The 14464-nt window shown below is 39.9% G+C and overlaps 2 protein-coding genes across 3 annotated transcripts in view; one reads left to right on the top strand and one right to left on the bottom strand.

Moving 5' to 3' along the window:
• The window catches only part of LOC310861026 (oxysterol-binding protein-related protein 2-like), a 31730-nt gene extending 25473 nt beyond the window's left edge, over positions 1-6257 (top strand). For both annotated transcript variants that reach the window (XM_083768282.1, XM_083768281.1), the window contains exon 14: positions 253-6257. In XM_083768282.1, the coding sequence (XP_083624408.1) occupies positions 253-355 (103 nt within the window). In that variant the 3' untranslated portion in view covers positions 356-6257. The remainder of the gene's footprint in view (positions 1-252) is intronic.
• mtcl2 (microtubule crosslinking factor 2) overlaps positions 1-14464 on the bottom strand; it is a 304621-nt gene that overhangs the window by 160998 nt on the left and 129159 nt on the right. The window lies entirely within an intron of this gene.

Raw genomic sequence — 14464 nt, 5'->3', positions numbered from 1 at the left:
ATTTGATACATTTCTCAACTTTCTGGTCTCAGTTGTGTTGCTATTGTCAGAACATGGCGTTTCAGACTTCTGTGATTATGATCTGCTTCAGTGTCATTTATGATCAACATCGACTCACTGAAGGATTATCTAGAGCACTGTCCTCTAAAGTTGTTTTGTTGACATCAATGTATTGTGTGTCTCTGGGCGTGTTTCTTTATTTGTTGCCGTGTGTGTGTGTGTGTGTGTGTGTGTGTGTGTGTGTGTGTCCAGATGGTTCCAGTCTGGTACCAATCCCTTCACCAGCTCCCAGGATTGGCTCTACACTGGGGGTTACTTCGATAGGAACTACACAGACCAACCTGACATCTACTGACCACCCTGCTAGCGCCCTCCTCTTCCTCACCTGTAAAACTGCAGTTAGCCGGCATCTGAACTGACCTTTTATTGTCAGCCATCTTCCTCTACTCCTCTGCAAAACTGTAATGACTTGCATAACACGAACGAGCGGGAGAAACTAACTTAGCCCTTCTCTGCGTCTTCTCTATTGAATTGAAGTTGGACAAAAACAGACAAATACGACGCATACACAGCTCCCACACACACTCGCGTCTTCCACTTCCCATCTCTCTTCTTCCACACCGTCATCATGGTCGTCGTCGAAGAGCCACAGCAAGCTGCCTGAGATCTACTGACACTACACTAGCCTTCGTCTCCCTTTTCTCCTCCTTCCGTAACGTCTACTGACATTCTACCAGACAGTGGTAGCCCTCATCCCACACAGCAGCCATTGGTCCCACAGCCTGCTAGCCCTGCCTTCATCAGCGTGATTTTCATCGCCTAATGGCCAATGGGAAGTCCCACACAAACATACACCCTTACCTTACATACATGCACAACCCCATACATACTGTTGTCATCTTTCCTCATCTCTTTTTGCATTGCTTAGAAGCACAATAACATTCCATCACCCTCCCCTATACCTCTTAACATTATACTTGCCTGGTTAGACATTCACAAAGGAGTTTGCTCATGTTTGCTTGTTGATCAAGTGAGCCGGGGAGTGTGGACTAGCCATCTTTGGGTGCAGGCTGGGGGCTGCTGGCATCCTTTCCTGGACTAAAACAGTCTACACTGACAGCCCAGCGTTCCTCTGGTTCTGTCACAGTAGAAAAGCGTTGCTTTACTCATGAGGGGTACATGTAAACAGTAAACACAAGAGTACATACAGAAACACGTTTCTGTATACACATACTGTGTCAATGGTTGGCTTGTCCAATCAGAATGTTTCATGTAAATTAATTCAAAATCAAATGTGCTTCTCACAGGAAGACCTTGCCAGCACTTTGAATCACTTACTTCACCTGGTAACGCAGATACTAAGTGGATATGAGTTCAATTATTTGCAAAGCCATTATACCCAAGTGATTTAATAAGGTTGGAACCAGGCAAGAAATGCCCGTCAGGAACAGACAGACATGGATACACTTGACAGTCCGTGATGAAATCAGGGATGTGAATGGTCCTTTGACTGAATGTAGATCACAAGATGCTTTTTGTTTTCCCTTTTGGAGACTATAGATTGGAATTACGCACACAATTTAATCAATTCTGTCATTAGATGGAGAAGTTCACTTCTCTGCATTAGCTTGCCCATTTATCAACAAAAAAAGTCATGTCATTGTAATTTTCCACAAGGTTTATCCATTGAACACTGTCAATACAAGAGAGGGGAAGTCAGAAGATGACTTGACCTGTAAAACAATAGTGTTTATGCCCCATGCTAGGCCGCCACTCACTTTTTGCACCTTCAAAACCTTCTGTCAACCTTATTCTAACATTCACTACTATACATTGCTTGTAACATATGAATAGGTAGTATTTTAATCATCCCAAGACTAATTAATGTATATTTAACAATGCCATTTAGCTTATTCCTATTAAATGTGAATTCACTAAGTCAGGGCTTGTTGCAACTTCTGGGACCCAAAAGACAAATGAAATCTTTTGGGGCCCTGGCATCTTAAAACATACTTTTACGCTTGTCATACATGTAATGGGCCACAAGATGTAGTCTTATGAACCCAAATGGGTCCCAGGCCCTACTTAAAGAAACACTGAACCAAATGGGCTCTTGAGTCTGAGAAAGTGCGCATACAGTAACTGTAGTCCCGGGGTTTCCAGAAGGTGGATTACCGTACATATTTCCTGTTTCTTTCCCCCATTCCTTTGCGGGTTCGGCAGCAAATTTGAATCGGAAACCGCATGTCATGTGGGTTTCTGGATAGAATCTGCCTCCAAGCCAATCAATGAAGCTAGGAAAATTAGCCGGTGTATTCCACCACCTGGAAACCTGAGACGGAGCCTATTGGCTGTTTGTTGCTGTTGCTAACTGAGGATTGTGTAAGTATAGTATATAGTAATAAACACAAAACAGAATGAGTTCTGTTCTAGTGGATTCACTCATGTAGAGTAAGCCTTTCTGTCACACAATACACTTCATGAAGATTTGGTCCTGGATGGACAAGGCTCTTTGTTTTGATAAGGCCTTTATTGATAAAAGAAGGCTAATTGCTATTAATAACAATAATCAACTGAAAGTAATAATGGGTTGTATGCTCGTGTACTGTATAGTCTTGGCATACACTCATGCACTGCAAACCCACTGTGTGAATGTCTGTAGAAATGTGTACAGAACCTTAAAGCCATATTAACTACGTTGATTTTAACTAGATGACGGATGTGTGAGAGGGGAGAGAGTTATGTCACTGTTTTAATGAAAATCAAAACCTAAGAATGTGAATTCCTTCATGATTTGCATTTAACATTGTTACACATCACTATAGCATGACTAAAATGCATTATCCATGTAATGTAACATTCTATGTTAGATCTTTTGCTGTCCAACATTTGAGTGGAATTACGAACTAACTAATTAGGTTTAGATTCATGTTGCCTTTTTCTTACAATATGGACTGATTGTACATATTAACAAAAATATATATAGACCCTTCATAAGAAGAGTTTTGTTCCAAAATGAGATCCACTATAAAGAAAATCAAAATCACACCCGTGTGAAGTGAGGTGCGCTAATATATTAAAGTCTAACTCATGTTGATTAGGTGATGTGATGTAAAACAAACGGTGCCAACACAAACATTAAAGGCCATTAACAATAAAGAGACAATATTACGTAATGAGAGACAATATGACGTACATTTTCCTTTCATTGTCAATGGCGTTTTTAAAACAAACATTGAACTAAAAACACATTAAACCTGTATATAGGAGGGGGCTAGCGCCCCTCAAAAATAGTGATACTGAGATTCTTAAAAAAGCCCCTCAAATTAATAAATAATGGTATGTTTTATGGAATAGAAGCTAAGCTGTGTCTTTGGTTGTCAAATGACTTGCATAACGTGGATCCTGTATGTTGTACAGCTATAGCATTTTGGAAGTGAACTCTTCATGCTTACAGTAGTAGCCCTTTATTCCATATTGTGTACAGTATGCTCTTCATAGTACATTCATTCCTCCGTACGGTCACACGCACATTTAACTTACTGCTACTAATGCTACTGGCTATATTAGCTCTAGATGGACTTTTTGCTATACGATAAGCTTATTGTTACGTGGTAGTCTCTGTATTTTCACATTTCCAATTGGCTTGGTTGAACCCGTGCAGTCCCATTTTATATCTGGTATTTCAGTCCTAATGTGGTTATAAGATCAATGCAGAAGTTGTCTATAAAGCATTACGACATTTCAAAACACTTGTGGAAATGTAAGTACTGTATACAGATAAGGACGTGTCTTCCTGGCCCTGACCATGGCTAAAGTCTAGAAATGATATTCATATTTCAATTAAGTCAGATTTCAATTCCCATTGGATATATTTTCATTTTTTCCCCCCAGCACCATCTTGATGGAATCTGGCTATACATACAGTATTATGTACATTGGGATTGTAACACGAGATATAAATGTGCTCTCATTGTAGTTAAGCTTGGTACAAAGGAGGAGCTGGTGTTTTTACTCTGTGACACAGGTCTCATTTGATGTTCTAATAATGTCTGTTTAAAGCCCATGGAAGAATAAGAGGGAAAAATGAATTGAATGTTCAAAGAAATCCATGAGCAATGGATGACATATAGTTGTAATGGTCTGACTGATGTCTTCGGTCCCCAATCCTCATCTACACCACGCTTTCCTTAACTGCAGACCTATTGGCACTGGGGAGAGTCGCTTTTCATTGTCTAGCCTCAAAGAGAGCTCTTGTCAAATGAAAAAGCATACTATGTTTCTTCTTGCTCTTGCCCATGGTGTTATGATTGGGACCAAATCCATGTGTACTATAACTGGTTGAGGCATCAGGGTGCCTTCAGGATATTTAAAGCAATTTGGGCTCAATATATATATAATAAAAACTGGCCTGTAAAAACATGCTCTCTTTAAGGTGAAATTTTGAATAGTCGCATTGCCTCCAGTGCATTTAGGTCCTATAATGTATATTCAAAATAACACATTAATTAACAATCTATGCAACCTGCCACTATTAATGCTCAATATCTGACTGTACAGCAGTACAAAATATAAATACTTTTGTTATCCTCCCACCCAACCAGCCAAACAAGTGTATGGGCTGCGCCTAACTGTCCCACATTCATTATTGTGTTAGTTTGAGTTGTGTTCTTTCAAGTTCTACTGAAAAGAGAAAAGAGTAAAATTGTACCAATTCTGTGGAAATTTGGAATTTGACTGAAAAATCCCCATCCTCCCTTTCCACTGTATAACTTATTCTTGTTTTGCCTTTTTATTTTGCTCAATTTATTTTGGAGGTTTGCAGTTGAAGGGATAGGTGAGACTAACCGTGCATCACCATGTCTTCAACACAATGTTTCTTCTTTTACAAATGTATTCCATGTCCACTTTAGTGCCTGGGTCAGGTGCAGGTTAACTACTTCCCTTGCTAATGTTTTATTATTTAACATGTTTTAGGTTTTATGAAAGAGAAAATTTGTCAAATGTTTTTTATTGTTGTACTAATTAATTTAGATACTTTATCCCTAACAATTGAACTGTTCTGTCATGGAGAATAGTTTTCAGGGGGCTCAGCTGAAATGTGCATCAGATATAAAGCACATTATGTCTGAAAATCATTCTACTGTGATGCAGATGGCTACAGTATGTGTATGTGCTGCCAGTCTTTTTATTCTAAACAAAGGCTGCTAAACATTGTGGAACCGTGAGCTCCCGACCCGAGTCTAGTATCGAATATGTCCGATAAGTAGTTTTTTTCACGCCCTGCTTTTTAATTTCTATCCAGAAAACATGAGAAACTAGTCTCCTACACACCAACATTATACTTGTAGTTCTACTTAAATGCACATGGATCAATGGTAGCACAGTACCTATCTCTATGTATGTCTCAACAGTTACAAGTCAAATACAATTTAATTAAAATTAATTTAGCAGTTATCTGGCTGGCTTGGCACATTGCTTCAGTCTACTGTAGTGGAAGAACTGTTTTGCAACCCTTTACAATTGGGCTATGCTACACTACAGTGATAAATGTCTTGGACAATGCATACACATATCCCCAGTGATGTGCTAATGTGCCTACAGAGCTGCTTGGCTTTGTGATTGGCTGTGTGCACGTACAGCGGCACTGTGATTGGCTGTGTGCACGTACAGCAGCACTGTGATTGGCTGTGTGCACGTACAGCAGCACTGAGCTGACCTGTGACTGGCATAGCAGCGGGAGCTGGGCTGTGTGGTTGGCTGTATGCAGGTATAGCGGCATGAGCAGAGCTATGTGATTGGTCTTCTTTTGTGGGGAGTCGGGACATAATATATTAAAGATGCATAGAGATATAGATATGGACAAACCTTGCTATATAGTCTAGAGACGGCCTGACCCATTCGGAACCAAGCCGTAAAAATGATATACAGTATATATAACAAGGGTTTAAATTGAGAATTCACTTCCGTAAAACAGTCTTGTTCAAATTCACCTTTTTCCTGTCTTGGACTGTATCATGTTGATGTTCTTTTAAGTGTACAAGTGTTGCACAGAGGTAATCACAAGCGAAATGGCATATTATTTTGTGCAATTGATTTATTTTTTATAGTATTTAAACCTTTTTTGTGAGAGAACATTGTAATTCTTTTTTTATTTTGAGGTGGGTTAAGAAGTAGTTATCAGTACTTTGGACAGCTTGCTAGCTCAATGAAATGGGGGGTAAACAAAGTCTACTAATAAAATCCTAATTTCAGTTTTTGGATTGTCATTTTTTTTAAATGTGTATAGTTTATATTTTTTATATAAATTATGGTTGACTATATAGTCAGTTATTGATTGAGCTTGCAGTCTTCTAATAGCCTAATTCTACGTCATAGAAATAACTGTTCAACTCAAGGCTAAACATTGAAAGGTAAATAGATATAAATATGTGATTAAGCATTTTTCATATCACATTTATTTATTTTTTATCTTGCATTGCATTGATCTTCGCTCAGCACCTGCCCAATTTTGGGTAAAGAATAAAGAAAGAAAACCTTAAATCTTACATAAAATGTAAATTAGCCTTTGGCACACTGGTAGTCAGTAGGCTATATAGAACAATAAAAACATCAATATAGCTGCAAGCAGCGATAAGGTGGGATCACGCAAGAAGGCAATATCTAAGCAATAAGAACAATATGCACAGTAAGCCATAGAAATAAGGAAGACTGAACTTGATGAAAAAGAAGAATATGTAATTGTGATAGGGTACACAGAGTTGGCAGTGCCCGGATTTGAATCCACAAACTTGTGGTCCAAAGGCGAAAACTCTAACTACGTGTATACTGGGGTAGAGCTATCCGGACACAATCAGTTGTTTTATTGTTAACAGCAAAATCATTCAATGTTTTTGATGACAATTATGTGTGTCCTGGTTTTGTCATTATTCATTTCTAGGCTACAGTTTGTTTGCTGTTCATGTTTTCACATACAAACTTCTCTTCAACTGGGATTTCAGATGGTCCATAGTCATAGATGACGCAAATTGCTCAAAATGGCAGAATATCTGAGGGCGGAGCTTACGAGTGCAAAACATACTCTCCCCCAGGGATGGCTCGTATATATGGGCAAGGGGGGCTGAGCCCCCCCTATTTTATGAGAAAGATGAGAAATTATTATTAAAATGTTTTAGAATTGATACTTTTATATTCTGGTATAATCTAAAGCAGCAACAGCATCAAATAGTTACAAGAAAAACACAAAATAGGTCAAAATGGGCAGATTTTTTACAGCCCAAAATGCTTCCATTGGCTTTCATTGCGTTGAATGATTGACAGCTGCCAAGACACGCCTGCTTGGTTTACTTGCCATTGGGGCTAAAATCTCTCAGCCCCAGAGCCAATAGAGGGCTGTGCTCAGCCCTTAATGCCCGCCTCAGACCGTGAGGTCATTGGCTATTGACCAATCACAGCACCTGGCCACCTGCTCGTGTGTGATTGTTTATGATGTGAAAGAAGTAGCCTATTTTAAATGAAATAAGTTTATTAGTTACTTTATAATCCGTTTTGTCCCGTGTCCGTGGAGGGGAAAATGAAGTTAAGAGACTGGGAGCATATCGTCCATTTTGGATATAACAAAAGGAAAGGAGACAAAATACGTTTTGTGAGTTTGAAATTCTTGCTTGGGGCAGACAGCTGACCGCACACCGGACCCACAGAAAGGTAGAGTGGTCTGCTTCATTCATCTCACAAAGTTAAGAAACATAATCGCTGGTTTAATCACATTTAAAGTGGCTCGAGCTCTCATTGAGTTGGGAAGAGAGAGAGAGAGAGGCTGTGTTTGTGTGCGTGTGTTAGTATTGTTTCGGTGCCGTGTGCGTGCATGTGTGTGTGCCTTGCAAGTTGCTTGTTTCGAAACGGCACCGACGCGCGCGCGCAACGCAACTGGCGCAAACGGCCCGTTTGCGCCAGTTGCGCGCGCGTGTGTGTGTGTGCGTGCGTGCATGCGTACTGTTATTATTAATGACAGTATAAGAGCAGCTATCTGTACATACAAATACAAACAATGTTCAGTGGAGTGTTTGTTGTGGGCATGCACTTCTGTTGTTGTGGAGCATTTGCTGTAACAAAGTATATGCCTGTAGTAGTGTCATTGCTGTACTTTGATATCTGGAATATGATGCTATTGCTGCAGGTTGAACTAGTTGGGTAGCATAGTGTAATAGATTTTCTGAGTAGCACTGCATGGGTACTGGCTGGGTTGTTGTGGAATGTGATGTTGATGCTGTTGTTGCTGTAGACCAGTATTCTGTGAACATGCTGTAGTATAGGGTGAACAATGGATAGCATGTTTTTGTATTGAGTTGTACTTGAAATGTACTGTAATTCTGCAAACTGTTAATAAATCAATCAGCATATACTATCGTATATTGGCCCGTAGCATAAGACTTATTAGGCAGCCCCTCCAACCAACATCACCTAGAAGTTAGAACCGCCACTGTCTCCCCATGCCTTTGGCCTGGTGGAGACAAAAATAGGGTTATAACCCAGCCCTAGGGTGGACAGTCTGAGTCTAACCACATAAGACCACTCAGCTGATATAATTAAAACCTTTCCTGGTCCATGACCATGAAATGGAAAGCAAAATACAGCACAATATAGTTTCACATGCCACGCATAGACTTGTTGGTGTAGGCTACTGCAATGGCATTTGGCCTGGGTCCTTATTGGTAGGTTAATATCCACAGTTTTTCTGTAGCGGTCCGCAATTAACCTATTGTTCAAGCTTCACACTCCAATACAAATGTGGCCCTGTAAACATGACTCTCGTATTCATACGAGAGTCATGACGCAACTTCACCCTGGTTTTTGCAGATGCTACATTTACAAATAATTAAAATATATAAACATTCGCATTTCAAATATAAAGTACTCACAAAGTGTCCCACGGGTGTTAGTTAGTAGCAGCGCCAGCGATTAGAATTTCTGCATCCCGCGTTGTTTAATAAAAAGCATTTTTATCCGAGGTGTTATTTTGCCATTGGCTTTCAACTACGCGCCCCTATCGGTCGGGAGGAGGGTGGCACTCGGTGTGTTCGATATAGGTACGCTGACCGCCCTGCCAATACAGACTAATAGGCGAGTGCGCTCCCGGTGTGCAACTGTGGATTTCCCAAACGAACCCCGTTTGAAAAAAGTAGCCGGAGAGCTCGGACAAAAATGCTTTTTATGCGGGAATTCTAATCGCTCGCGCTGCTACTAACTAACAACCATGGGACACTTTGTGAGTACTTTATATTTGAAATCTGAATGTTTATATATACAGAAATCTTGTAAATGCAGCGACTGCAAAAAACAGGGCAAAGTTACTGCATGACTGTCATGATAATTATCATGGCAGTCATGTTCCAGGGCTAATACAAATGAAACTATTTGAATAAAGGTTGTACACATCAGTGAAATTAACCTCTGGGAAAATCCCTAATTGAGAGTGTATAGGCCTAGCAAGCGCACCACAGATCATATAGGCTGCATGGTTAACAGGGCTTGGGCACTTGCCACTATCCCTCTCTATATCCTTTGATAAAGGCATCTTAAAAACATGACTTGTACACCCAATGAAAATATAAACTTCACGGAATATATACCACTTCGAATTATAACAATCGGGCCATTGCGCTGAGCACTGCAGTGTTTTACCTATATACTTGTGACGACCTCTGCTTGGATTCATGTGAGTGGGGCACCGACGATCTGCAAGCTCACAATGCGCTGCATGTGGACGCAATACTTGGAGCTTGTAGATCCACGGCTTGCCAAGCCGTGTATATCCACGGATATCCGTGACAATTACCTAAACATGAGAGAGATGTGCCATATATGCGCACGCACGATGATTCCATTCCCACCTCTCTCTCTCTCTCTCTCTCTCTCTGCACCCTCTCTCTCTCTCTCTCTCCCTCTCCCTCCCTCTCTCTCCTCTCATGACCATGATGAGTCATGACTCTCTATTTGAAACGTAAGTGTATAGCCTATGCTTCTCGTGTGTACTGATTTGACTGAGTTTGGGTCCTTCCCTTTAACGAAAATATAGTCTGGTACAAATGGCCAGGGCCTGTAGCCTAACAAGTTGTGTCATCCAAGGAAAAAAAGTGAAGTGGGCTTTTATTGTCAATTTGGGTGGAGGTCCTTCTGTGGCCTACTAAAGGGAGCACGTTTCATGCCAAACGGTCCAACGGTGCCGCAGCGGAGATTAGCTCACATCATAGACACACACGGACACAGGATGGACAGGAGCCCAAACATAGTCCCCGACCTTCAGCCATATCCGACTTTTCGACCCGGCATTTATTAAGTGGGTTTTGAGTTTCAAAGAAAAATAAACAAATAAAACACCACACACAGAGCAGTTTGTCATTTTTATAGATATATATTTGTCTTTTATTTTTTATTTGTATTTTTTCCTGATTGAAATGTATTGTAAGGTCATTAAATTTGTCATTCATCACATTACATGGCATGATGCACCAGGTCTACTACACCCATTTTACAGGAATAATACACGGAAAACATACACAAGGTTTTACAATGGGGAAACAGGAAGAGTAGCTCATTGCACTTACAACAGTGAATGGGACATGTCGTTTTAATCATTTTAGGGTCTCTCTGACATTTTTTCCCCCAGTTTTTTCTGATGCCCATAATAATTCATTCGTTTATTTTTTTTCCACTCTTGTTTTATTTTTGTGTTCCATACCTATTTTTTTATATACTCAACATCATCCAATTAGCTATTTTTCTTCTACCTCTCACTCTCTCCTCCCAACCCAAAAATTACATGGAAGCCAGGATGTCATTTTTGTGGAAGTATTTTTTACACTTTTTTTTGTTTTCGATATCATCTCATTTTTACAAACACAACATGTATAGAAACTCTACACAGACCAATATGTTTTTTATTTGATTTTCTTTTATATATTCCGAATACAACTTTTCAATGTTTTTTTACAGTCCACACGAGCCAGCCACATACATAAACAATGCATTTTTTTGTCATTCGTTATTAAAATCAACAACTGCTCTTTGTTATTTTATATTTTGTCGTTTTTGTACACAAGAAGCACACACCTGGGCAGGAGGAGAGGGTTGGGAAGTGGAGTTGAGCCTCGTACACACACACATACACACATACGCGCATGTGCACGTCCCCCATCCACCCACCCCCTCCAACCCAAGCCCGCGAAGGTCACCTGTGTGTGTAGCTATTGTATGTATTTATGTAATATGCATGACATTTACATGTTGTAACAGAACATGTCCTTTTTATATGGCATTCACATGTTGGTTAGTTCGGAGCAGACTGTCATTGAGATTCTATCGTATTTACACTGAAAACAGGATGGATGGCTGTCTGTGTGGTCAAAAGGTTGCAAGTTCAACAGGGTCAGGGACTTTGGGCATGAGGGAAGGGGGTTGGCAGTTGGGGTGGGCATTATGGGGAGGTCAGGCGGGGGGGGGGGGGGGGGGGGGCTTCTCTAGGTCATGCACTTGTCACTTTTTAATTTGTACACAACTTTGTTACAGGTGAATAATGAATACGTTCCCTGATGCTTTTACAGTGGATGATGGACTTTGTATAGCTTCCCCCCCATCACTTGTTTGTTTCAGCATTCGTTCTCTCTCGCTCTCCCTCTTTAAACGCTGCAAAACGTTTGCCTTTTCAAATCTTTCTCCAGCTCCGTCACGGTTACACTTCAGACGACAGAAAGTACAACCTATACAGCAAGAACAGCGCTAACGGTTGTTATGGTTACGATGCTACATGCTGTACTGGCACTGCACTGGCAGGCTACTTTTTTGGTTCAGAAAAAAAAAACACTATGGACTGGGCTGCTTTAAGAGCATCTAAGGCTGCAGTATAGGCCTATAAATGACACAAAATAAATCAGAATTCTAACTCTTTCTGGCACAGAGCTAATGCATCAACAACTGGTGTTTTAAACAGGAAAACTCCTGGAGTTTCCTACTTTAAACAAGCATTTGTAAGACTAACATATCCCATCAATGTCACTTCAAATATATCTTTGTGCTAAAAGGCCTCTCAGAAACCACACTGTGAATGTTTACATCTTGCCCGTGATTGCTGTGGTCTGAACTGCAGTCCATTGCATTCCAGGATATAGACAGAGGACATGGACTCACGCAGAGCATGCAGAGACCACATCTGGCTGGAGGGCAGTAACAGAAATGGCTTTCTTCATTGACCAGTATTGTAGTATAAGCCCTTTACTGCTATTATGCATATTTAAGTCGCCTTCAATGGCCAGGTTTACATGGGTAGAGAAAATAAGCAAATACAGCAAATCATCTGTTTTTTTTGTTTGTTTTTCTGTCAAGGTCAGACACCATGAAGTAGTTTGTCTGTGCCTGCGGACAGTCATGACAGGATGGGACCTTTGCTGTGCAACTTTAAAAATCTGATCTTTGCAGTCATAATAATCATCACCTATTGTCTTTTTCTATCTTTTCCACTGCAATGCTGCACTTATTGTGTGCTTTCCTGAGGCAAAAGTGATTGATAAACATTTGTTTCTTTTACAAACTTAAAAAAACAAAAACATAATACGCACAACAGAGGTTATTAATAATTTGGACAAGTATATGACTTTAAATTTTCCATTTTCTAGTATTATTACTATTTTGTCACTATAGACTAATTCATTTAGTTTTCTAGCCATAGTGACATCACTGATCGGGTGGCAGTGTACCTGTGTCATGTTCAGTATGCACTGTTTATTATGAGGGCCACACACATCAACCCACTGAGGAAGACTGGCTAGATCACAACAGCAACAGAGAAACATGCTTCTCCATTCACAAATGACCAGAACATTTGACTTTCCGCTCATATCTGTTGAACAGAAAGGCAGAGACAGAGTCTTTGTCCTGTCTATACTGACATGAAAAGCTTATAGCCCTGCCACATACTGTACTGTACTATAGATACAAATTCAAATTATTTTTTATATTATATATTATTGTTAATTATTATTGTTAAGGTAGTTTAAGTCAGAGGTAGTAGTCAGACTGCAGGTGAATGCAGCGACCTACCAGGTACAACAGAAAACTAGTCTGGGTTCCCGGGATCAGATTTAAGAACAATTGGTAACGCAGTAATTAGCGCAGACCTGACATTGGTGATTTGGTTCCCCATTTAGCCTGCAGTCAAAAGGTCATGTGAAGATAAAGGTCACAAACAAGTTCCTTTCAGTTCTTTCCGCAAATTCCGTCTCATCCAGGCATATAATATAATTTCCACTCTATTTACCATAAATATGCTTATAGGTTTCAGCTAGCTTCCTCCTCTTCTATCCACTATTTGTATGATAAAATAATATGTCTGAATAGATCCTTTCATAAAGGTTTTACAAAAAAATAGATATAATAATGTCTTATTTGATCATTTATTCTTAGGTTGTGTAGAGGGTGGTGTTAAAGGATGCTTGAATCCTGTATATGTCCTTCCTAGAGTGGTTGTTATCAAAATGGCAACTCAGATAAATAAAGTATTTTCTTCTAATGTACAGAAATTTATATTCACACAGTGCTTTTGCAAACTCTTGTTTTCAAAGAACTATCTTATGAATGTGTCCTGGCAGTGCATTTCACACATCATCACACGCACGCACACCACACACGCACACACCAGCTGATCAGGTAATACAAATGCCTCTGATAATAGGATGTCATTTGTGGTTTTTCTAATAATTTTTCATTGTTCATTAAATATATTCTATATCATATAGTGCTATCCATAATATATGAATATTTAATTAGAACTGGCTTTATTGTTGCGAATTTCCTGTACATTCTTCGAAAGATTCATTCTGTCCAGTAGAACAATCAGGCAGCCAATCAGGCAGCCAATCAGGCAGCCAATTGCTGTGAATGATGGGCTATGGTTGTCCAAAACAACAATAAAAACAAAAACAAGCTTGTCTTCTTCACCCCTGAGCAGACAAAATCCAAAGCAATAGTGTGAATTGTATCGAAATCTGTATCGTATATATCTATTCACTATCTATGTTGTTTTAGGTTAGGTTATATCTATGTATAAAACTCAGAACAAGACCTTTCACTGCACCCACAAACTCATGCTTGAATAAAAGCAAAACAAAATGGCAGACAGTTATTACAGCGCAATCACTGCAGCTAGGATCTGAGGAGCTTCTGAGCTAACGGAGAGGTATATCTTATAACTTCATCATAATTCAATCATTCAGCTATCAACACTGGTGACTGACAACACTGTCATCTCCTCTCTTGTCCTCACATCAAGGAGGTTATAATAAACATCTCAGTTCCCAGTTGTCTGTAATGCACCATTGGAGAGACACCCTTTGGCTGCAGGAAGGTCCCAGTTTGAAGAGGTGAGGGGACCTATAGGACATGCCAGTTTGTAGCATCACATGAATAAAACAAT

The sequence above is a fragment of the Protomyctophum parallelum genome, assembly GCF_964188405.1.
Source record: "Protomyctophum parallelum genome assembly, chromosome: 7".
Lineage (NCBI taxonomy): Eukaryota > Metazoa > Chordata > Actinopteri > Myctophiformes > Myctophidae > Protomyctophum > Protomyctophum parallelum.
This window is presented reverse-complemented; position numbering and strand designations above follow the sequence as displayed.